The sequence below is a fragment of the Rhinoderma darwinii genome, unplaced genomic scaffold, assembly GCF_050947455.1.
Source record: "Rhinoderma darwinii isolate aRhiDar2 unplaced genomic scaffold, aRhiDar2.hap1 Scaffold_70, whole genome shotgun sequence".
NCBI lineage: Eukaryota > Metazoa > Chordata > Amphibia > Anura > Rhinodermatidae > Rhinoderma > Rhinoderma darwinii.
This window is the reverse complement of record NW_027464260.1, coordinates 102787-126895: the sequence shown is the minus strand read 5'-3', so window position 1 is coordinate 126895 and position 24109 is coordinate 102787. Positions and strand designations below refer to the sequence as shown.

General features: G+C 42.2%; 1 protein-coding gene across 5 annotated transcripts in view; it reads right to left on the bottom strand.

Moving 5' to 3' along the window:
• LOC142728935 (uncharacterized) overlaps positions 1–24109 on the bottom strand; it is a 500634-nt gene that overhangs the window by 463236 nt on the left and 13289 nt on the right. For 4 of the 5 annotated variants that reach the window (XR_012877874.1, XM_075849175.1, XM_075849174.1 and 1 more), the window contains one exon: positions 19481–19633. Coding sequence is in view for 4 of the 5 variants with exons in the window: in XM_075849175.1 (XP_075705290.1) it covers positions 19481–19543 (63 nt within the window). In the remaining variant the exon portion in view is untranslated. Of the gene's footprint in view, positions 1–19480; positions 19634–23566; positions 23621–24109 lie in introns of those variants that run through there. The other variant, XM_075849176.1, reaches the window with a different exon arrangement.

Below are 24109 nucleotides of genomic sequence, written 5' to 3'. Positions count from 1 at the left end.
TCCTCCAGGAGCAGAATCCATATATGGACAGTGACGTCAGGGGCTCCCTCCAGGAGTGGAATCCCCAGCCAGTGCAATGCCAGTGTTCTGGCCTAGGATTTTGGCATCTTAAAGCTCCTAACGTCAGTGTCCATTTATGGACAGTGTTGTCAGGGGCTTCCCTAGGAGCAGAATCCCCAGTCAGAGCGTTGCTAACGTCAGGGGCTTTCCAAGCCTAGTGCTTAAAGTAACGCTGTGCCCGGGGAGTTCAGGTGATATATCCCACTCTATGCCTATACAGCCTTCCGTTGGAGGTATACGTAGAGACTTCTCCCAACGCATACCTCTGACGAAAAGAAAAAAATTGAATGTGAACATACTCCAAGAAGCCCACAGCTCTGAATAAATATGGCGCAACTTGTGTTGTCAGTGCTGCACAAACTGACATCTACACCAGTTAGCATAGATGTCAGCTATAATATCTGCAGGTGTAAATTAAATATGTCATGCAGGAGATCTGCTCTCCCGCTGGTCCCGACTTACTAGCTGAAAAGACGCGAAAACAGCATAATGTCTCAAAAAGCTAAAATTTTTACTCAAAACGGGCATGCGCCAAAATTTCCCATTACATTACTTTACAATATCATGTATTATAAAGACATTTACTTTTGAGCTACTTTGACTAAATCGTTAGCAAATGGAAAAAAAAAAACACCAAGGAAAAAAATTTAATTAAAAAACTACGGCCTCCTCCATTTCCCCTCTAGCCATCCTTTCCATCTCCAAAATGGTGTGTTTTCTGCCATTTTAGGTAGAAAAATTTATATTTGCTCACCATTTATGCAAAGTAGCAGGCGGGTATATTATGCAGCTTCTCAAACTCTACCTTGAAGAGCTGTGTGGTTTGTATTTTAATAGTAACTTTTTAATCTAAATGTACTTTTTACTCTGCCTGACTTGGTATTTATTTGTTCAGAGTTTCAAGCTCACATTGACTTGGTCCTCCCCTATAGGACCTCTCTATCTGTTGAACTAAGTATCATTACTAAAACTTATCTGAATCTGATTCTTAAACATCTAGTTACTACTTCTGATCATACAGTACAGTCAGCCAAGCATACCAAGTTACCAAGTTCAATCACACAATATTAAAATGAGTAAGGAGCATGGATACATATCAGCATTAGATACACATGGGTAGAACTTATCATTGTCAAACCTTGTTCTTAAAGCTTAAAAAAATGGTTTAAATTTATTAAAGATCATATCCGACTACTACCATAACAATTGACAGACATCAGGGGCTCCTTCCAGGAGAGTAATCACTAACCAGAGCATTGCCGATGCTCTGGCCATGGATTCCTGGGTTTTTAAACTCCTAACATCACTGTCCATATAGTGAAAGTGACATCAAGGGCTTTCCCAAGTCAGGAGTTCCCGGCCAGTGAGTGCTTGTGATGCTCTGGCCGGGGACTCCAGAGTTTAAAGCCAAATATGGATATTTAAAGCCATATATGCACAGTAAAGTGAGAGGCTTTCTCTACAAGCGTAATTCCCGGCCACAGCGCTGCCAACGCTCCGACTTGGAATTCTCACATTACAAAGCCCCTAATGTCACTGTCTATGTACAGACAGTAACATCAAGGGATCCTCCAGGAGCAGAATCCATATATGGACAGTGACGTCAGGGGCTCCCTGCAGGAGTGGAATCCCCAGCCAGTGCAATGCCAGTGTTCTGGCCTAGGATTTTGGCGTCTTAAAGCTCCTAACGTCAGTGTCCATTTATGGACAGTCTTGTCAGGGGCTTCCCTAGGAGCAGAATCCCCAGTCAGAGCGTTGCTAACGTCAGGGGCTTTCCGAGCCTAGTGCTTAAAGTAACGCTGTGCCCGGGGAGTTCAGGTGATATATCCCACTCTATGCCTTATACAGCCTTCCGTTGGAGGTATACGTAGAGACTTCTCCCAACGCATACCTCTGACGAAAAGAAAAAAATTAAATGTGAACATACTCCAAGAAGCCCACAGCTCTGAATAAATATGGCGCAACTTGTGTTGTCAGTGCTGCACAAACTGACATCTACACCAGTTAGCATAGATGTCAGCTATAATATCTGCAGGTGTAAATTAAATATGTCATGCAGGAGATCTGCTCTCCCGCTGGTCCCGACTTACTAGCTGAAAAGACGCAAAAACAGCATATGGTCTCAAAAAGCTAAAATTTTTACTCAAAACGGGCATGCGCCAAAATTTCCCATTACATTACTTTACAATATCATGTATTATAAAGACATTTACTTTTGAGCTACTTTGACTAAATCGTTAGCAAATGGAAAAAAAAAAAAAACACCAAGGAAAAAAATGTAATTAAAAAACTACGGCCTCCTCCATTTCCCCTCTAGCCGTCCTTTCCATCTCCAAAATGGTGTGTTTTCTGCCATTTTAGGTAGAAAAATTTCTATTTGCTCACCATTTAGGCAAAGTAGCAATAGGGTATATTATGCAGCTGCTCAAACTCTACCTTGAAGAGCTGTGTGGTTTGTATTTTAATAGTAACTTTTTAATCTAAATTTACTTTTTACTCTGCCTGACTTGGTATTTATTTGTTCAGAGTTTCAAGCTCACATTGACTTGGTCCTCCCCTATAGGACCTCTCTATCTGTTGAACTAAGTATCATTACTAAAACTTATCTGAATCTGATTCTTAAACATCTAGTTACTACTTCTGATCATACAGTACAGTCAGCCAAGCATACCAAGTTACCAAGTTCAATCACACAATATTAAAATGAGTAAGGAGCATGGATACATATCAGCATTAGATACACATGGGTAGAACTTATCATTGTCAAACCTTGTTCTTAAAGCTTAAAAAAATGGTTTAAATTTATTAAAGATCATATCCGACTACTACCATAACAATTGACAGACATCAGGGGCTCCTTCCAGGAGAGTAATCACTAACCAGAGCATTGCCGACGCTCTGGCCATGGATTCCTGGGTTTTTAAACTCCTAACATCACTGTCCATATAGTGAAAGTGACATCAAGGGCTTTCCCAAGTCAGGAGTTCCCGGCCAGTGAGTGCTTGTGATGCTCTGGCCGGGGACTCCAGAGTTTAAAGCCAAATATGGATATTTAAAGCCATATATGCACAGTAAAGTGAGAGGCTTTCTCTACAAGCGTAATTCCCGGCCACAGCGCTGCCAACGCTAAGACTTGGAATTCTCACATTACAAAGCCCCTAATGTCATTGTCTATGTACAGACAGTAACATCAAGGGATCCTCCAGGAGCAGAATCCATATATGGACAGTGACGTCAGGGGCTCCCTCCAGGAGTGGAATCCCCAGCCAGTGCAATGCCAGTGTTCTGGCCTAGGATTTTGGCATCTTAACGCTCCTAACGTCAGTGTCCATTTATGGACAGTCTTGTCAGGGGCTTCCCTAGGAGCAGAATCCCCAGTCAGAGCGTTGCTAACGTCAGGGGCTTTCCGAGCCTAGTGCTTAAAGTAACGCTGTGCCCGGGGAGTTCAGGTGATATATCCCACTCTATGCCTATACAGCCTTCCATTGAAGGTATACGTAGAGCCTTCTCCCGACGCATACCTCTGACGAAAAGAAAAAATTGAATGTGAACATACTCCAAGAAGCCCACAGCTCTGAATAAATATGGCGCAACTAGGGTTGTCAGTGCTCCACAAACTGACATCTACACCAGTTAGCATAGATGTCAGCTATAATATCCGCAGGTGTAAATTAAATATGTCATGCAGGAGATCTGCTCTCCCGCTGGTCCCGACTTACTAGCTGAAAAGACGCAAAAACAGCATATGGTCTCAAAAAGCTAAAATTTTTACACAAAACGGGCATGCGCCAAAATTTCCCATTACATTACTTTACAATATCATGTATTATAAAGACATTTACTTTTGAGCTACTTTGACTAAATCGTTAGCAAATGGAAAAAAAAAAAAAACACCAAGGAAAAAAATGTAATTAAAAAACTAGGGCCTCCTCCATTTCCCCTCTAGCCGTCCTTTCCATCTCCAAAATGGTGTGTTTTCTGCCATTTTAGGTAGAAAAATTTCTATTTGCTCACCATTTAGGCAAAGTAGCAATAGGGTATATTATGCAGCTGCTCAAACTCTACCTTGAAGAGCTGTGTGGTTTGTATTTTAATAGTAACTTTTTAATCTAAATGTACTTTTTACTCTGCCTGACTTGGTATTTATTTGTTCAGAGTTTCAAGCTCACATTGACTTGGTCCTCCCCTATAGGACCTCTCTATCTGTTGAACTAAGTATCATTACTAAAACTTATCTGAATCTGATTCTTAAACATCTAGTTACTACTTCTGATCATACAGTACAGTCAGCCAAGCATACCAAGTTACCAAGTTCAATCACACAATATTAAAATGAGTAAGGAGCATGGATACATATCAGCATTAGATACACATGGGTAGAACTTATCATTGTCAAACCTTGTTCTTAAAGCTTAAAAAAATGGTTTAAATTTATTAAAGATCATATCCGACTACTACCATAACAATTGACAGACATCAGGGGCTCCTTCCAGGAGAGTAATCACTAACCAGAGCATTGCCGACGCTCTGGCCATGGATTCCTGGGTTTTTAAACTCCTAACCTCACTGTCCATATAGTGAAAGTGACATCAAGGGCTTTCCCAAGTCAGGAGTTCCCGGCCAGTGAGTGCTTGCGATGCTCTGGCCGGGGACTCCAGAGTTTAAAGCCAAATATGGATATTTAAAGCCATATATGCACAGTAAAGTGAGAGGCTTTCTCTACAAGCGTAATTCCCGGCCACAGCGCTGCCAACGCTCCGACTTGGAATTCTCACATTACAAAGCCCCTAATGTCATTGTCTATGTACAGACAGTAACATCAAGGGATCCTCCAGGAGCAGAATCCATATATGGACAGTGACGTCAGGGGCTCCCTCCAGGAGTGGAATCCCCAGCCAGTGCAATGCCAGTGTTCTGGCCTACGATTTTGGCATCTTAAAGCTCCTAACGTCAGTGTCCATTTATGGACAGTGTTGTCAGGGGCTTCCCTAGGAGCAGAATCCCCGGTCAGAGCGTTGCTAACGTCAGGGGCTTTCCGAGCCTAGTGCTTAAAGTAACGCTGTGCCCGGGGAGTTCAGGTGATATATCCCACTCTATGCCTATACAGCCTTCCGTTGGAGGTATACGTAGAGACTTCTCCCAACGCATACCTCTGACGAAAAGAAAAAAATTGAATGTGAACATACTCCAAGAAGCCCACAGCTCTGAATAAATATGGCGCAACTTGTGTTGTCAGTGCTGCAAAAACTGACATCTACACCAGTTAGCATAGATGTCAGCTATAATATCCGCAGGTGTAAATTAAATATGTCATGCAGGAGATCTGCTCTCCCGCTGGTCCCGACTTACTAGTTGAAAAGACGCGAAAACAGCATAATGTCTCAAAAAGCTAAAATTTTTACTCAAAACGGGCATGCGCCAAAATTTCCCATTACATGACTTTACAATATCATGTATTATAAAGACATTTACTTTTGAGCTACTTTGACTAAATCGTTAGCAAGTGGGAAAAAAAAAACACCAAGGAAAAAAATGTAATTAAAAAACTACGGCCTCCTCCATTTCCCCTCTAGCCGTCCTTTCCATCTCCAAAATGGTGTGTTTTCTGCCATTTTAGGTAGAAAAATTTCTATTTGCTCACCATTTAGGCAAAGTAGCAGGAGGGTATATTATGCAGCTTCTCAAACTCTACCTTGAAGAGCTGTGTGGTTTGTATTTTAATAGTAACTTTTTAATCTAAATTTACTTTTTACTCTGCCTGACTTGGTATTTATTTGTTCAGAGTTTCAAGCTCACATTGACTTGGTCCTCCCCTATAGGACCTCTCTATCTGTTGAACTAAGTATCATTACTAAAACTTATCTGAATCTGATTCTTAAACATCTAGTTACTACTTCTGATCATACAGTACAGTCAGCCAAGCATACCAAGTTACCAAGTTCAATCACACAATATTAAAATGAGTAAGGAGCATGGATACATATCAGCATTAGATACACATGGGTAGAACTTATCATTGTCAAACCTTGTTCTTAAAGCTTAAAAAAATGGTTTAAATTTATTAAAGATCATATCCGACTACTACCATAACAATTGACAGACATCAGGGTCTCCTTCCAGGAGAGTAATCACTAACCAGAGCATTGCCGACGCTCTGGCCATGGATTCCTGGGTTTTGAAACTCCTAACATCACTGTCCATATAGTCAAAGTGACATCAAGGGCTTTGCCAAGTCAGGAGTTCCCGGCCAGTGAGTGCTTGCGATGCTCTGGCCGGGGACTCCAGAGTTTAAAGCCAAATATGGATATTTAAAGCCATATATGCACAGTAAAGTGAGAGGCTTTCTCTACAAGCGTAATTCCCGGCCACAGCGCTGCCAACGCTCCGACTTGGAATTCTCACATTACAAAGCCCCTAATGTCACTGTCTATGTACAGACAGTAACATCAAGGGATCCTCCAGGAGCAGAATCCATATATGGACAGTGACGTCAGGGGCTCCCTGCAGGAGTGGAATCCCCAGCCAGTGCAATGCCAGTGTTCTGGCCTAGGATTTTGGCATCTTAAAGCTCCTAACGTCAGTGTCCATTTATGGACAGTCTTGTCAGGGGCTTCCCTAGGAGCAGAATCCCCAGTCAGAGCGTTGCTAACGTCAGGGGCTTTCCGAGCCTAGTGCTTAAAGTAACGCTGTGCCCGGGGAGTTCAGGTGATATATCCCACTCTATGCCTTATACAGCCTTCCGTTGGAGGTATACGTAGAGACTTCTCCCAACGCATACCTCTGACGAAAAGAAAAAAATTGAATGTGAACATACTCCAAGAAGCCCACAGCTCTGAATAAATATGGCGCAACTTGTGTTGTCAGTGCTGCACAAACTGACATCTACACCAGTTAGCATAGATGTCAGCTATAATATCTGCAGGTGTAAATTAAATATGTCATGCAGGAGATCTGCTCTCCCGCTGGTCCCGACTTACTAGCTGAAAAGACGCAAAAACAGCATATGGTCTCAAAAAGCTAAAATTTTTACTCAAAACGGGCATGCGCCAAAATTTCCCATTACATTACTTTACAATATCATGTATTATAAAGACATTTACTTTTGAGCTACTTTGACTAAATCGTTAGCAAATGGGAAAAAAAAAAAACACCAAGGAAAAAAATGTAATTAAAAAACTACGGCCTCCTCCATTTCCCCTCTAGCCGTCCTTTCCATCTCCAAAATGGTGTGTTTTCTGCCATTTTAGGTAGAAAAATTTCTATTTGCTCACCATTTAGGCAAAGTAGCAGGAGGGTATATTATGCAGCTTCTCAAACTCTACCTTGAAGAGCTGTGTGGTTTGTATTTTAATAGTAACTTTTTAATCTAAATTTACTTTTTACTCTGCCTGACTTGGTATTTATTTGTTCAGAGTTTCAAGCTCACATTGACTTGGTCCTCCCCTATAGGACCTCTCTATCTGTTGAACTAAGTATCATTACAAAAACTTATCTGAATCTGATTCTTAAACATCTAGTTACTACTTCTGATCATACAGTACAGTCAGCCAAGCATACCAAGTTACCAAGTTCAATCACACAATATTAAAATGAGTAAGGAGCATGGATACATATCAGCATTAGATACACATGGGTAGAACTTATCATTGTCAAACCTTGTTCTTAAAGCTTAAAAAAATGGTTTAAATTTATTAAAGATCATATCCGACTACTACCATAACAATTGACAGACATCAGGGTCTCCTTCCAGGAGAGTAATCACTAACCAGAGCATTGCCGACGCTCTGGCCATGGATTCCTGGGTTTTTAAACTCCTAACATCACTGTCCATATAGTCAAAGTGACATCAAGGGCTTTGCCAAGTCAGGAGTTCCCGGCCAGTGAGTGCTTGCGATGCTCTGGCCGGGGACTCCAGAGTTTAAAGCCAAATATGGATATTTAAAGCCATATATGCACAGTAAAGTGAGAGGCTTTCTCTACAAGCGTAATTCCCGGCCACAGCGCTGCCAACGCTCCGACTTGGAATTCTCACATTACAAAGCCCCTAATGTCACTGTCTATGTACAGACAGTAACATCAAGGGATCCTCCAGGAGCAGAATCCATATATGGACAGTGACGTCAGGGGCTCCCTGCAGGAGTGGAATCCCCAGCCAGTGCAATGCCAGTGTTCTGGCCTAGGATTTTGGCATCTTAAAGCTCCTAACGTCAGTGTCCATTTATGGACAGTCTTGTCAGGGGCTTCCCTAGGAGCAGAATCCCCAGTCAGAGCGTTGCTAACGTCAGGGGCTTTCCGAGCCTAGTGCTTAAAGTAACGCTGTGCCCGGGGAGTTCAGGTGATATATCCCACTCTATGCCTTATACAGCCTTCCGTTGGAGGTATACGTAGAGACTTCTCCCAACGCATACCTCTGACGAAAAGAAAAAAATTGAATGTGAACATACTCCAAGAAGCCCACAGCTCTGAATAAATATGGCGCAACTTGTGTTGTCAGTGCTGCACAAACTGACATCTACACCAGTTAGCATAGATGTCAGCTATAATATCTGCAGGTGTAAATTAAATATGTCATGCAGGAGATCTGCTCTCCCGCTGGTCCCGACTTACTAGCTGAAAAGACGCAAAAACAGCATATGGTCTCAAAAAGCTAAAATTTTTACTCAAAACGGGCATGCGCCAAAATTTCCCATTACATTACTTTACAATATCATGTATTATAAAGACATTTACTTTTGAGCTACTTTGACTAAATCGTTAGCAAATGGAAAAAAAAAAACACCAAGGAAAAAAATGTAATTAAAAAACTACGGCCTCCTCCATTTCCCCTCTAGCCGTCCTTTCCATCTCCAAAATGGTGTGTTTTCTGCCATTTTAGGTAGAAAAATTTCTATTTGCTCACCATTTAGGCAAAGTAGCAGGAGGGTATATTATGCAGCTTCTCAAACTCTACCTTGAAGAGCTGTGTGGTTTGTATTTTAATAGTAACTTTTTAATCTAAATTTACTTTTTACTCTGCCTGACTTGGTATTTATTTGTTCAGAGTTTCAAGCTCACATTGACTTGGTCCTCCCCTATAGGACCTCTCTATCTGTTGAACTAAGTATCATTACTAAAACTTATCTGAATCTGATTCTTAAACATCTAGTTACTACTTCTGATCATACAGTACAGTCAGCCAAGCATACCAAGTTACCAAGTTTAATCACACAATATTAAAATGAGTAAGGAGCATGGATACATATCAGCATTAGATACACATGGGTAGAACTTATCATTGTCAAACCTTGTTCTTAAAGCTTAAAAAAATGGTTTAAATTTATTAAAGATCATATCCGACTACTACCATAACAATTGACAGACATCAGGGTCTCCTTCCAGGAGAGTAATCACTAACCAGAGCATTGCCGACGCTCTGGCCATGGATTCCTGGGTTTTTAAACTCCTAACATCACTGTCCATATAGTGAAAGTGACATCAAGGGCTTTCCCAAGTCAGGAGTTCCCGGCCAGTGAGTGCTTGCGATGCTCTGGCCGGGGACTCCAGAGTTTAAAGCCAAATATGGATATTTAAAGCCATATATGCACAGTAAAGTGAGAGGCTTTCTCTACAAGCGTAATTCCCGGCCACAGCGCTGCCAACGCTCCGACTTGGAATTCTCACATTACAAAGCCCCTAATGTCATTGTCTATGTACAGACAGTAACATCAAGGGATCCTCCAGGAGCAGAATCCATATATGGACAGTGACGTCAGGGGCTCCCTCCAGGAGTGGAATCCCCAGTAGTGCAATGACAGTGTTCTGGCCTAGGATTTTGGCATCTTAAAGCTCCTAACATCAGTGTCCATTTATGGACAGTGTTGTCAGGGGCTTCCCTAGGAGCAGAATCCCCAGTCAGAGCGTTGCTAACGTCAGGGGCTTTCCAAGCCTAGTGCTTAAAGTAACGCTGTGCCCGGGGAGTTCAGGTGATATATCCCACTCTATGCCTATACAGCCTTCCGTTGGAGGTATACGTAGAGACTTCTCCCAACGCATACCTCTGACGAAAAGAAAAAAATTGAATGTGAACATACTCCAAGAAGCCCACAGCTCTGAATAAATATGGCGCAACTTGTGTTGTCAGTGCTGCACAAACTGACATCTACACCAGTTAGCATAGATGTCAGCTATAATATCCGCAGGTGTAAATTAAATATGTCATGCAGGAGATCTGCTCTCCCGCTGGTCCCGACTTACTAGTTGAAAAGACGCGAAAACAGCATAATGTCTCAAAAAGCTAAAATTTTTACTCAAAACGGGCATGCGCCAAAATTTCCCATTACATTACTTTACAATATCATGTATTATAAAGACATTTACTTTTGAGCTACTTTGACTAAATCGTTAGCAAATGGAAAAAAAAAACACCAAGGAAAAAAATGTAATTAAAAAACTACGGCCTCCTCCATTTCCCCTCTAGCCGTCCTTTCCATCTCCAAAATGGTGTGTTTTCTGCCATTTTAGGTAGAAAAATTTCTATTTGCTCACCATTTAGGCAAAGTAGCAGGCGGGTATATTATGCAGCTTCTCAAACTCTACCTTGAAGAGCTGTGTGGTTTGTATTTTAATAGTAACTTTTTAATCTAAATGTACTTTTTACTCTGCCTGACTTGGTATTTATTTGTTCAGTTTCAAGCTCACATTTACTTGGTCCTCCCCTATAGGACCTCTCTATCTGTTGAACTAAGTATCATTACTAAAACTTATCTGAATCTGATTCTTAAACATCTAGTTACTACTTCTGATCATACAGTACAGTCAGCCAAGCATAGCAAGTTACCAAGTTCAATCACACAATATTAAAATGAGTAAGGAGCATGGATACATATCAGCATTAGATACACATGGGTAGAACTTATCATTGTCAAACCTTGTTCTTAAAGCTTAAAAAAATGGTTTAAATTTATTAAAGATCATATCCGACTACTACCATAACAATTGACAGACATCAGGGGCTCCTTCCAGGAGAGTAATCACTAACCAGAGCATTGCCGACGCTCTGGCCATGGATTCCTGGGTTTTTAAACTCCTAACATCACTGTCCATATAGTCAAAGTGACATCAAGGGCTTTGCCAAGTCAGGAGTTCCCGGCCAGTGAGTGCTTGCGATGCTCTGGCCGGGGACTCCAGAGTTTAAAGCCAAATATGGATATTTAAAGCCATATATGCACAGTAAAGTGAGAGGCTTTCTCTACAAGCGTAATTCCCGGCCACAGCGCTGCCAACGCTCCGACTTGGAATTCTCACATTACAAAGCCCCTAATGTCACTGTCTATGTACAGACAGTAACATCAAGGGATCCTCCAGGAGCAGAATCCATATATGGACAGTGACGTCAGGGGCTCCCTGCAGGAGTGGAATCCCCAGCCAGTGCAATGCCAGTGTTCTGGCCTAGGATTTTGGCATCTTAAAGCTCCTAACGTCAGTGTCCATTTATGGACAGTCTTGTCAGGGGCTTCCCTAGGAGCAGAATCCCCAGTCAGAGCGTTGCTAACGTCAGGGGCTTTCCGAGCCTAGTGCTTAAAGTAACGCTGTGCCCGGGGAGTTCAGGTGATATATCCCACTCTATGCCTTATACAGCCTTCCGTTGGAGGTATACGTAGAGACTTCTCCCAACGCATACCTCTGACGAAAAGAAAAAAATTGAATGTGAACATACTCCAAGAAGCCCACAGCTCTGAATAAATATGGCGCAACTTGTGTTGTCAGTGCTGCACAAACTGACATCTACACCAGTTAGCATAGATGTCAGCTATAATATCCGCAGGTGTAAATTAAATATGTCATGCAGGAGATCTGCTCTCCCGCTGGTCCCGACTTACTAGTTGAAAAGACGCGAAAACAGCATAATGTCTCAAAAAGCTAAAATTTTTACTCAAAACGGGCATGCGCCAAAATTTCCCATTACATGACTTTACAATATCATGTATTATAAAGACATTTACTTTTGAGCTACTTTGACTATATCGTTAGCAAGTGGGAAAAAAAAAACACCAAGGAAAAAAATGTAATTAAAAAACTACGGCCTCCTCCATTTCCCCTCTAGCCATCCTTTCCATCTCCAAAATGGTGTGTTTTCTGCCATTTTAGGTAGAAAAATTTCTATTTGCTCACCATTTAGGCAAAGTAGCAGGAGGGTATATTATGCAGCTTCTCAAACTCTACCTTGAAGAGCTGTGTGGTTTGTATTTTAATAGTAACTTTTTAATCTAAATTTACTTTTTACTCTGCCTGACTTGGTATTTATTTGTTCAGAGTTTCAAGCTCACATTGACTTGGTCCTCCCCTATAGGACCTCTCTATCTGTTGAACTAAGTATCATTACTAAAACTTATCTGAATCTGATTCTTAAACATCTAGTTACTACTTCTGATCATACAGTACAGTCAGCCAAGCATACCAAGTTACCAAGTTCAATCACACAATATTAAAATGAGTAAGGAGCATGGATACATATCAGCATTAGATACACATGGGTAGAACTTATCATTGTCAAACCTTGTTCTTAAAGCTTAAAAAAATGGTTTAAATTTATTAAAGATCATATCCGACTACTACCATAACAATTGACAGACATCAGGGTCTCCTTCCAGGAGAGTAATCACTAACCAGAGCATTGCCGACGCTCTGGCCATGGATTCCTGGGTTTTTAAACTCCTAACATCACTGTCCATATAGTCAAAGTGACATCAAGGGCTTTGCCAAGTCAGGAGTTCCCGGCCAGTGAGTGCTTGCGATGCTCTGGCCGGGGACTCCAGAGTTTAAAGCCAAATATGGATATTTAAAGCCATATATGCACAGTAAAGTGAGAGGCTTTCTCTACAAGCGTAATTCCCGGCCACAGCGCTGCCAACGCTCCGACTTGGAATTCTCACATTACAAAGCCCCTAATGTCACTGTCTATGTACAGACAGTAACATCAAGGGATCCTCCAGGAGCAGAATCCATATATGGACAGTGACGTCAGGGGCTCCCTGCAGGAGTGGAATCCCCAGCCAGTGCAATGCCAGTGTTCTGGCCTAGGATTTTGGCATCTTAAAGCTCCTAACGTCAGTGTCCATTTATGGACAGTCTTGTCAGGGGCTTCCCTAGGAGCAGAATCCCCAGTCAGAGCGTTGCTAACGTCAGGGGCTTTCCGAGCCTAGTGCTTAAAGTAACGCTGTGCCCGGGGAGTTCAGGTGATATATCCCACTCTATGCCTTATACAGCCTTCCGTTGGAGGTATACGTAGAGACTTCTCCCAACGCATACCTCTGACGAAAAGAAAAAAATTGAATGTGAACATACTCCAAGAAGCCCACAGCTCTGAATAAATATGGCGCAACTTGTGTTGTCAGTGCTGCACAAACTGACATCTACACCAGTTAGCATAGATGTCAGCTATAATATCTGCAGGTGTAAATTAAATATGTCATGCAGGAGATCTGCTCTCCCGCTGGTCCCGACTTACTAGCTGAAAAGACGCAAAAACAGCATATGGTCTCAAAAAGCTAAAATTTTTACTCAAAACGGGCATGCGCCAAAATTTCCCATTACATTACTTTACAATATCATGTATTATAAAGACATTTACTTTTGAGCTACTTTGACTAAATCGTTAGCAAATGGAAAAAAAAAAAAACACCAAGGAAAAAAATGTAATTAAAAAACTACGGCCTCCTCCATTTCCCCTCTAGCCGTCCTTTCCATCTCCAAAATGGTGTGTTTTCTGCCATTTTAGGTAGAAAAATTTCTATTTGCTCACCATTTAGGCAAAGTAGCAGGAGGGTATATTATGCAGCTTCTCAAACTCTACCTTGAAGAGCTGTGTGGTTTGTATTTTAATAGTAACTTTTTAATCTAAATTTACTTTTTACTCTGCCTGACTTGGTATTTATTTGTTCAGAGTTTCAAGCTCACATTGACTTGGTCCTCCCCTATAGGACCTCTCTATCTGTTGAACTAAGTATCATTACTAAAACTTATCTGAATCTGATTCTTAAACATCTAGTTACTACTTCTGATCATACAGTACAGTCAGCCAAGCATACCAAGTTACCAAGTTCAATCACACAATATTAAAATGAGTAAGGAGCATGGATACATATCAGCATTAGATACACATGGGTAGAACTTATCATTGTCAAACCTTGTTCTTAAAGCTTAAAAAAATGGTTTAAATTTATTAAAGATCATATCCGACTACTACCATAACAATTGACAGACATCAGGGTCTCCTTCCAGGAGAGTAATCACTAACCAGAGCATTGCCGACGCTCTGGCCATGGATTCCTGGGTTTTTAAACTCCTAACATCACTGTCCATATAGTCAAAGTGACATCAAGGGCTTTGCCAAGTCAGGAGTTCCCGGCCAGTGAGTGCTTGCGATGCTCTGGCCGGGGACTCCAGAGTTTAAAGCCAAATATGGATATTTAAAGCCATATATGCACAGTAAAGTGAGAGGCTTTCTCTACAAGCGTAATTCCCGGCCACAGCGCTGCCAACGCTCCGACTTGGAATTCTCACATTACAAAGCCCCTAATGTCACTGTCTATGTACAGACAGTAACATCAAGGGATCCTCCAGGAGCAGAATCCATATATGGACAGTGACGTCAGGGGCTCCCTGCAGGAGTGGAATCCCCAGCCAGTGCAATGCCAGTGTTCTGGCCTAGGATTTTGGCATCTTAAAGCTCCTAACGTCAGTGTCCATTTATGGACAGTCTTGTCAGGGGCTTCCCTAGGAGCAGAATCCCCAGTCAGAGCGTTGCTAACGTCAGGGGCTTTCCGAGCCTAGTGCTTAAAGTAACGCTGTGCCCGGGGAGTTCAGGTGATATATCCCACTCTATGCCTTATACAGCCTTCCGTTGGAGGTATACGTAGAGACTTCTCCCAACGCATACCTCTGACGAAAAGAAAAAAATTGAATGTGAACATACTCCAAGAAGCCCACAGCTCTGAATAAATATGGCGCAACTTGTGTTGTCAGTGCTGCACAAACTGACATCTACACCAGTTAGCATAGATGTCAGCTATAATATCTGCAGGTGTAAATTAAATATGTCATGCAGGAGATCTGCTCTCCCGCTGGTCCCGACTTACTAGCTGAAAAGACGCAAAAACAGCATATGGTCTCAAAAAGCTAAAATTTTTACTCAAAACGGGCATGCGCCAAAATTTCCCATTACATTACTTTACAATATCATGTATTATAAAGACATTTACTTTTGAGCTACTTTGACTAAATCGTTAGCAAATGGAAAAAAAAAAAAACACCAAGGAAAAAAATGTAATTAAAAAACTACGGCCTCCTCCATTTCCCCTCTAGCCGTCCTTTCCATCTCCAAAATGGTGTGTTTTCTGCCATTTTAGGTAGAAAAATTTCTATTTGCTCACCATTTAGGCAAAGTAGCAGGAGGGTATATTATGCAGCTTCTCAAACTCTACCTTGAAGAGCTGTGTGGTTTGTATTTTAATAGTAACTTTTTAATCTAAATTTACTTTTTACTCTGCCTGACTTGGTATTTATTTGTTCAGAGTTTCAAGCTCACATTGACTTGGTCCTCCCCTATAGGACCTCTCTATCTGTTGAACTAAGTATCATTACTAAAACTTATCTGAATCTGATTCTTAAACATCTAGTTACTACTTCTGATCATACAGTACAGTCAGCCAAGCATACCAAGTTACCAAGTTTAATCACACAATATTAAAATGAGTAAGGAGCATGGATACATATCAGCATTAGATACACATGGGTAGAACTTATCATTGTCAAACCTTGTTCTTAAAGCTTAAAAAAATGGTTTAAATTTATTAAAGATCATATCCGACTACTACCATAACAATTGACAGACATCAGGGTCTCCTTCCAGGAGAGTAATCACTAACCAGAGCATTGCCGACGCTCTGGCCATGGATTCCTGGGTTTTTAAACTCCTAACATCACTGTCCATATAGTGAAAGTGACATCAAGGGCTTTCCCAAGTCAGGAGTTCCCGGCCAGTGAGTGCTTGCGATGCTCTGGCCGGGGACTCCAGAGTTTAAAGCCAAATATGGATATTTAAAGCCATATATGCACAGTAAAGTGAGAGGCTTTCTCTACAAGCGTAATTCCCGGCCACAGCGCTGCCAACGCTCCGACTTGGAATTCTCACATTACAAAGCCCCTAATGTCATTGTCTATGTACAGACAGTAACATCAAGGGATCCTCCAGGAGCAGAATCCATATATGGACAGTGACGTCAGGGGCTCCCTCCAGGAGTGGAATCCCCAGTAGTGCAATGACAGTGTTCTGGCCTAGGATTTTGGCATCTTAAAGCTCCTAACATCAGTGTCCATTTATGGACAGTGTTGTCAGGGGCTTCCCTAGGAGCAGAATCCCCAGTCAGAGCGTTGCTAACGTCAGGGGCTTTCCAAGCCTAGTGCTTAAAGTAACGCTGTGCCCGGGGAGTTCAGGTGATATATCCCACTCTATGCCTATACAGCCTTCCGTTGGAGGTATACGTAGAGACTTCTCCCAACGCATACCTCTGACGAAAAGAAAAAAATTGAATGTGAACATACTCCAAGAAGCCCACAGCTCTGAATAAATATGGCGCAACTTGTGTTGTCAGTGCTGCACAAACTGACATCTACACCAGTTAGCATAGATGTCAGCTATAATATCCGCAGGTGTAAATTAAATATGTCATGCAGGAGATCTGCTCTCCCGCTGGTCCCGACTTACTAGTTGAAAAGACGCGAAAACAGCATAATGTCTCAAAAAGCTAAAATTTTTACTCAAAACGGGCATGCGCCAAAATTTCCCATTACATTACTTTACAATATCATGTATTATAAAGACATTTACTTTTGAGCTACTTTGACTAAATCGTTAGCAAATGGAAAAAAAAAACACCAAGGAAAAAAATGTAATTAAAAAACTACGGCCTCCTCCATTTCCCCTCTAGCCGTCCTTTCCATCTCCAAAATGGTGTGTTTTCTGCCATTTTAGGTAGAAAAATTTCTATTTGCTCACCATTTAGGCAAAGTAGCAGGCGGGTATATTATGCAGCTTCTCAAACTCTACCTTGAAGAGCTGTGTGGTTTGTATTTTAATAGTAACTTTTTAATCTAAATGTACTTTTTACTCTGCCTGACTTGGTATTTATTTGTTCAGTTTCAAGCTCACATTGACTTGGTCCTCCCCTATAGGACCTCTCTATCTGTTGAACTAAGTATCATTACTAAAACTTATCTGAATCTGATTCTTAAACATCTAGTTACTACATCTGATCATACAGTACAGTCAGCCAAGCATAGCAAGTTACCAAGTTCAATCACACAATATTAAAATGAGTAAGGAGCATGGATACATATCAGCATTAGATACATACACATGGGTAGAACTTATCATTGTCAAACCTTGTTCTTAAAGCTTAAAAAAATGGTTTAAATTTATTAAAGATCATATCCGACTACTACCATAACAATTGACAGACATCAGGGGCTCCTTCCAGGAGAGTAATCACTAACCAGAGCATTGCCGACGCTCTGGCCATGGATTCCTGGGTTTTTAAACTCCTAACATCACTGTCCATATAGTGAAAGTGACATCAAGGGCTTTCCCAAGTCAGGAGTTCCCAGCCAGTGAGTGCTTGTGATGCTCTGGCCGGGGACTCCAGAGTTTAAAGCCAAATATGGATATTTAAAGCCATATATGCACAGTAAAGTGAGAGGCTTTCTCTACAAGCGTAATTCCCGGCCACAGCGCTGCCAACGCTAAGACTTGGAATTCTCACATTACAAAGCCCCTAATGTCATTGTCTATGTACAGACAGTAACATCAAGGGATCCTCCAGGAGCAGAATCCATATATGGACAGTGACGTCAGGGGCTCCCTCCAGGAGTGGAATCCCCAGCCAGTGCAATGCCAGTGTTCTGGCCTAGGATTTTGGCATCTTAACGCTCCTAACGTCAGTGTCCATTTATGGACAGTCTTGTCAGGGGCTTCCCTAGGAGCAGAATCCCCAGTCAGAGCGTTGCTAACGTCAGGGGCTTTCCGAGCCTAGTGCTTAAAGTAACGCTGTGCCCGGGGAGTTCAGGTGATATATCCCACTCTATGCCTATACAGCCTTCCATTGAAGGTATACGTAGAGACTTCTCCCGACGCATACATCTGACGAAAAGAAAAAATTGAATGTGAACATACTCCAAGAAGCCCACAGCTCTGAATAAATATGGCGCAACTAGGGTTGTCAGTGCTCCACAAACTGACATCTACACCAGTTAGCATAGATGTCAGCTATAATATCCGCAGGTGTAAATTAAATATGTCATGCAGGAGATCTGCTCTCCCGCTGGTCCCGACTTACTAGCTGAAAAGACGCGAAAAGACGCGAAAACAGCATAAAGTCTCAAAAAGCTAAAATTTTTACTTAAAACGGGCGTGCGCCAAAATTTTCTCTTCACAACGCCCACTTAGTCAAAAAGTAAAACACGCCCAGGTGGTCATTAAGAAACTCATTAGAATAAAGCTAATATAGGTCATAACTCCGTCAAAAATGATCGTTTTTCTAAATAAAAACCACTGCTGTAGTCTACATTACAGCGCCGATCACATTATGTACAAGATAGGCCACTTATAATGTGGTGACAGAGCCTCTTTAAGACTGTCATTTCATATGCCATTGTTAAACAGAAGCCTGCAGAAGTAAGTTGCGATAAATTTACTGTTAGTGACATTTTTACTACTTTTTTGTAGGGTTTTTATGACTGCCTCTGACAATCCTTCGGCTTTCAGTATCAGGCCCTCAGAAGTCGACTGCACTATTTATTCTGTCAAAACAACGACGGAACCTTGTCACAACGGTGACAAACGGAAACCATTAGCAACGTTTACGTCACTATTGAGATCAATGGTGATGCAAACAGAAGCTAAGGTTTCCGCTTGCCTTTCCATTGAGGGGTTTCCCCGATGGAAACCCTCAAAGGAAAAGACAACGCTGATGTGAACACAGCCTTAGAGGGCAGCTCTACCCATAAAATGCTGTATTTGGTATTCTTCCAAAGTCTAAATTTTTCTTTTTGTCATGCATGTAGCCATATAACTACAATCAGGGGTGCACCAGGCTGTTAAGTAAGTTCTTATGACCTCCAGGTAATGCTGGAGGTTTCTGACCTATAGCAGCATTCATGGAAAGAAATCAACATTAGCTTATTGTATATTGAAAGCTGCTGCAGCGCTCAGGAGGAAGGACGTTACAGCCGCTTGAGTGGCCATACAATAATTAGATATGAAAAGGGGGACATGGTTTTGAAAACTGCTGTAACTCTTGAAACATGTAAGAAACATGTAAAATGGCCTAGAGAAAGTCTGAATGTGACCCCATGCCCTGGCATACAAAACTGGAATGGTCTTTACCTGTTTCCCTGCGGTGAACTTTCCTGCAGAGCCTGTGATTATGATGTGAAGATCTTGTAGCATGAAGAAAATGGTGGTCTTGTCTGAGAACTGAACAGGTCTGATGGGACGAAGACTGCTCTACACATAAGAGCTGCTGCATCAGGTGCTTGTCTGTAAAAAAGACACATCACAATGCCTTAGTATTCCATCAGCTGTGATGTCATCAACTGAAGGGAGAAGACTATGATGTCAACTGTAGGGAGAAGCCTGTGAGTGCTATAGATGAATATCCATGAAGAATTCATCATTTGTAGAGCACTGAAAGCAGATCATTATGCTTTATAAACAAATGTACATTTTGAGGCAACTCTGCATCACGTTTACGCTAGAAGACTTTCACTTTTGATTAGCACTTTAGAGCTTTACATGTGTATTCTTTTTATAATATTTTTTGTGCTGTATTAACATAATAGCCCAGCGGATCTCTACCTATAATATGCTGCCCTTCAGGAGTATTCCCAGGAACAATCCTCACTTCCTCATGTCTCATGTTAAAAGTGACACAAAGGCCTCGTTTACACGAGCGTGATATATGTGCGGGCGACGCGCGTGCTTTTCACGAGTGTCGTACGCACCTATATTAGTCTATGGGGGCATGCAGACAGTCTGTGAGTTTTGCTCAGTGTGAGTCCGCTGAAAAAAACTCACGACATGTCCTATCTTTGTGCGCTGTTCGCGCATCACGCACCCATTGAAGTCAATGGGTGCGTGAAAACCACGCATGCCGCACGGAAGCACTTCCGTGCGAACTGTGTGATTCGCGCAACAGCTGTCAAACTCTGAATGTAAATGTTAAGGATCTGCCAGGCACAGCTTCTGTATCCACGCCCATAGGCAATCAGTCTGCACCTGAGTCTATGTCTCTGAGACTGACTCCAGCTTCCACCACTCAGGCTGGCAGGCTTAGGAGTGGGAGAGCCTATCATAGCCTGGCCAGACGGAGCTAGCTCCAGCCCTCTGTCTATTTATACCTGCCTTTCCTGTTCCTCCTTGCTTGTGATTCTTCTGTTTGGTTTCCTGGCCCTGCTGCAGCTTCTTGATCTATTTTGACCCTGGCTTACTGACTACTCTTCTGCTCTGCGTTTGGTACCTCATACACTTCTGGTTTGACTCGGCTTGTTCACTACTCTCCTGCTCTGCGTTTGGTACCTCGTACACTCCTGGTTTGACTCGGCTCGTTCACCACTCTTGTTGCTCTCGGTGTTGCCGTGGGCAACTGCCCCTTTTCCCTTGCTTCTGTGTACCCTTATCTGTTTGTCTGTCGTGCACATATTGAGCGTAGGGACTGTCGCCCAGTTGTACCCCGTCGCCTAGGGCGGGTCGTTGCAAGTAGGCAGGGACTGAGTGGCGGGTAGATTAGGGCTCACTTGTATGTTTCCTTACCCCCGTCATTACAGTAAAAAGAATAGCACCACATGCTTTTCTGTTTACAAACATCCAAATGGAGTGTCATAATGAAGGCGGCTGCGAGAAAATCTCGCAGTCGCGCATCATACGCTGATGACACACGGAGCTGTTAAGTGCCTTTTGCGCACGCAAAACGCCACTTTTTTGCGTGCACAAAACGCACACGCTCGTGTAAATCAGGCCTAAGGGTGTGTTCACACGGCTTATTTTCAGCTGTTTTTCGGGCTGTAAACGCATTGAAAAATGGCTGAAAATACATGGCCTGAACACCTCCGAACATATGCCGATAAATGTCAATGGGAAAAACGGCGTTTCGTTCCCACGGTGCGTTTTTTCTTACGCGTTGTTTCTAAAAACGGCACATAAAAAAACGCCCTGTAAAAAAGAAGTGCATGTCACTTCTTGAGCCGTTTTGGAGCCATTTCTCATTGTCTCAAAGAAAAACAGCTACAAAAATGGCAGTAAAAAAACGCATCAAATAACGCTTTGCATAAAAAACACCTGAAAATCATAGGCTGTTTTCCCTTGAAAACAGCTACGTATTTTACAGCCGTTTTTTGTTAAGCATCCTTAAAGGGAATTTATTTTATTTTTTTCAGTTAAACAATTAGTGTGTAGGTGATTAAACATTGTTCTAATTTTTTTTATTTTTTTCACGAGTCAGGAAATATTATAAATTAGATTCTAATTTATAATATTTCCCAGCACTGGTCACTAGATGGAGCAATTCCCAAAATTGCAGCACTGCATGTGGTAAAGCAACCACATTGCTTTATGCTGCAAAATTGGAGAAAACTCACTCGCTCTAGTGAGCTCTCAGAATCCCCCCCTCCCTTATCCTGGCTAGTGCCGGGAGAAACGACGGGATTGAACGGTCAAACCTCCTACACTGTGTGTCGCCATTTTTTGAGCTAACACACAGTGTAGTAGGTTTACATACAGTAGTTAAACACACAGTAAAACACGAACATACACAGACCTCACTTACCTGCTCCTGCCGCCGCCGCTCCCTCCGGTCCGTCCGCTCCGTCTGCTACCTCCGCTCAAAGTGCACAAGTTCGGAAGCCGCGACCGGAAGTATTTTTATTTATTTATTTATTTCAGTTACTTATATAGCGCCAACATATTACGCAGCGCTGTACAGAGGTCCACTTTTTTACTGTCCCCATTGGGGCTCACAATCTAAATTCCCTATGGGTATGTTTTTGGGGTGTGGGAGGAAACCGGAGTACCCGGAGGAAACCCACGCAAACACGGGGAGAACATACAAACTCCATGCAGATGTTGTCCTTGGTTGGATTTGAACCCAGTACCCCAGTGCTGCAAGGCAATAGTGCTAACCACTGTAATCTTACTGTCCGGCCGCGACTTCCGGTCCACAAGAAAATGGCGCCGGACGTCGCACAGTTCAATTTGGACTGTGTGGGAGCGGCGCATGCGCCATTGCCACATAGACGGCGTACAGCATAGTGGATGGAACGGGCCCCGTTCGCATTCACTATGGGACTGTATGCGCCGTATTCCATGTCTGTATGTGTTGTTAATCGACACATACAGAGATGGAAAAAAAAATGGCAGCACCCATAGACAAGAAAAAGTTAAAAAATAAAAAAAAGTAAAACACAAACACACAAATAAATATTTTTTTTTTTTAATAAAACACTAAAAGCAAATTGATCTAAAAAATTTTTTTTCCTGTGACACTGTTCCTTTAACCTTAAAAACACACATTAAATGAAATAAATCCTTTTATAAAATTGTCCCCTATAGATAAACCTGCAAGACTTCCAGCAAGCTGCAGAAAAAAGCCGTTGTGATTTTGCAGAAAAGAGGGAGCCTTTTCCTACCAGCCTCCTCTATCTAAACATCTGCAGCGGAAATTCCACTTGTGAACGCCCTAAAAGTATGTTCACACTGAGGTTTTTGTAGGCAGAAAAATCTGCCTCAAAATTCCTTCAGGAGGCTGCGCTCTCTTTGCTGCGGTTTTTTTTTTTTCCGAGTTTTTCAGCCATGGGCAAAAAGCGCAGTGAAAAACATTTTCTCTGCCTCCCATTGATGTCAACGAAAGGTCAGAGATGGAAATGCCTGAAGAAAGAGCATGACGCTTTTTTTTCCTGCAAGCGTTTTCTTTTCCACTCGCAGGAAAAAAAGCCTTTACCTCCCTTTGAAATCAATGGTAGGCGATTTCTGCTGTATTTTGGCGCAGTTTCCAACGTGTTTTCCGCACCAAGAACAGGGCCCAAAAAAACTCAGTGTGAACTAGGCCTAAGGAAATGACGCAGCATTTACAGTAGCAGCACAGTGAGTGAGATTTGAACAAATCTCATGCAGACGCTACAGTAAAAATCTGCAGCAAAAACGTTCGTAAATTGACCTGCAGTGCGGATTTTACATCCTCAGCATGCCAATTTATGCTGCGGATCCGTTGCTAGTTTTCCACATTGATTAAATTCAATGAGGAAAACCCGCAACAAAATAGCAACAAATCCGCAGCATAAATTGACATGCCATTGATAGGTCAATTTATTACATTTTTTGCTGCGGAAGTGAAACCTAGAACAAATAGCAAATGTTGCCACTTTTGCGGCGGAAACGCTGCGATTCTGCTTCAAAATTCACAAAAAAGCTAATGCTTACCTCCAGCCTTTGTCATAGTGACGCGTTTCTCTGTTCTGAGTGACACCTGGCCTCCTGGGATGACGTTTCAACCCATGTGACTGCTGCAGCCAATCACAAGCTGTGGCGGTCAATTGGGCTGCCGCATCATTCCAGGAGGCGAGGCTGCACTGAAACAGAAGAAGGCGTTGCTATGACAACAGCCAGGGGTAACTATCAGCTTCTTTTATTTTTTTTCAAGCAGTGTTTCTGCATCGAAGATTCCGACTGAAAATCGGCACCATGTGCACTTTTTCAGGTGGAATTCCCTGCAGGTTCAAGGTTGGATATGCTGTGTAGCCTAAAGCTGGGTTCTCACTGTGCAGATTTTGCAAGTATCCCAAAACTAGGAACGGAACCTAAACAGAAGAAATATATAAGGGAAGGCCTTATAGGTCCGCTCTCCTTCATCCACTTCTGGCTTTGGCTTACAAAATGCTGACAAAATCTGCAGAAAATCTGCACTGTGGGAACCCAGTCTTAGGCCTTATTCACACGAACGTGTCCGTTTTACGAGCGCAAAAG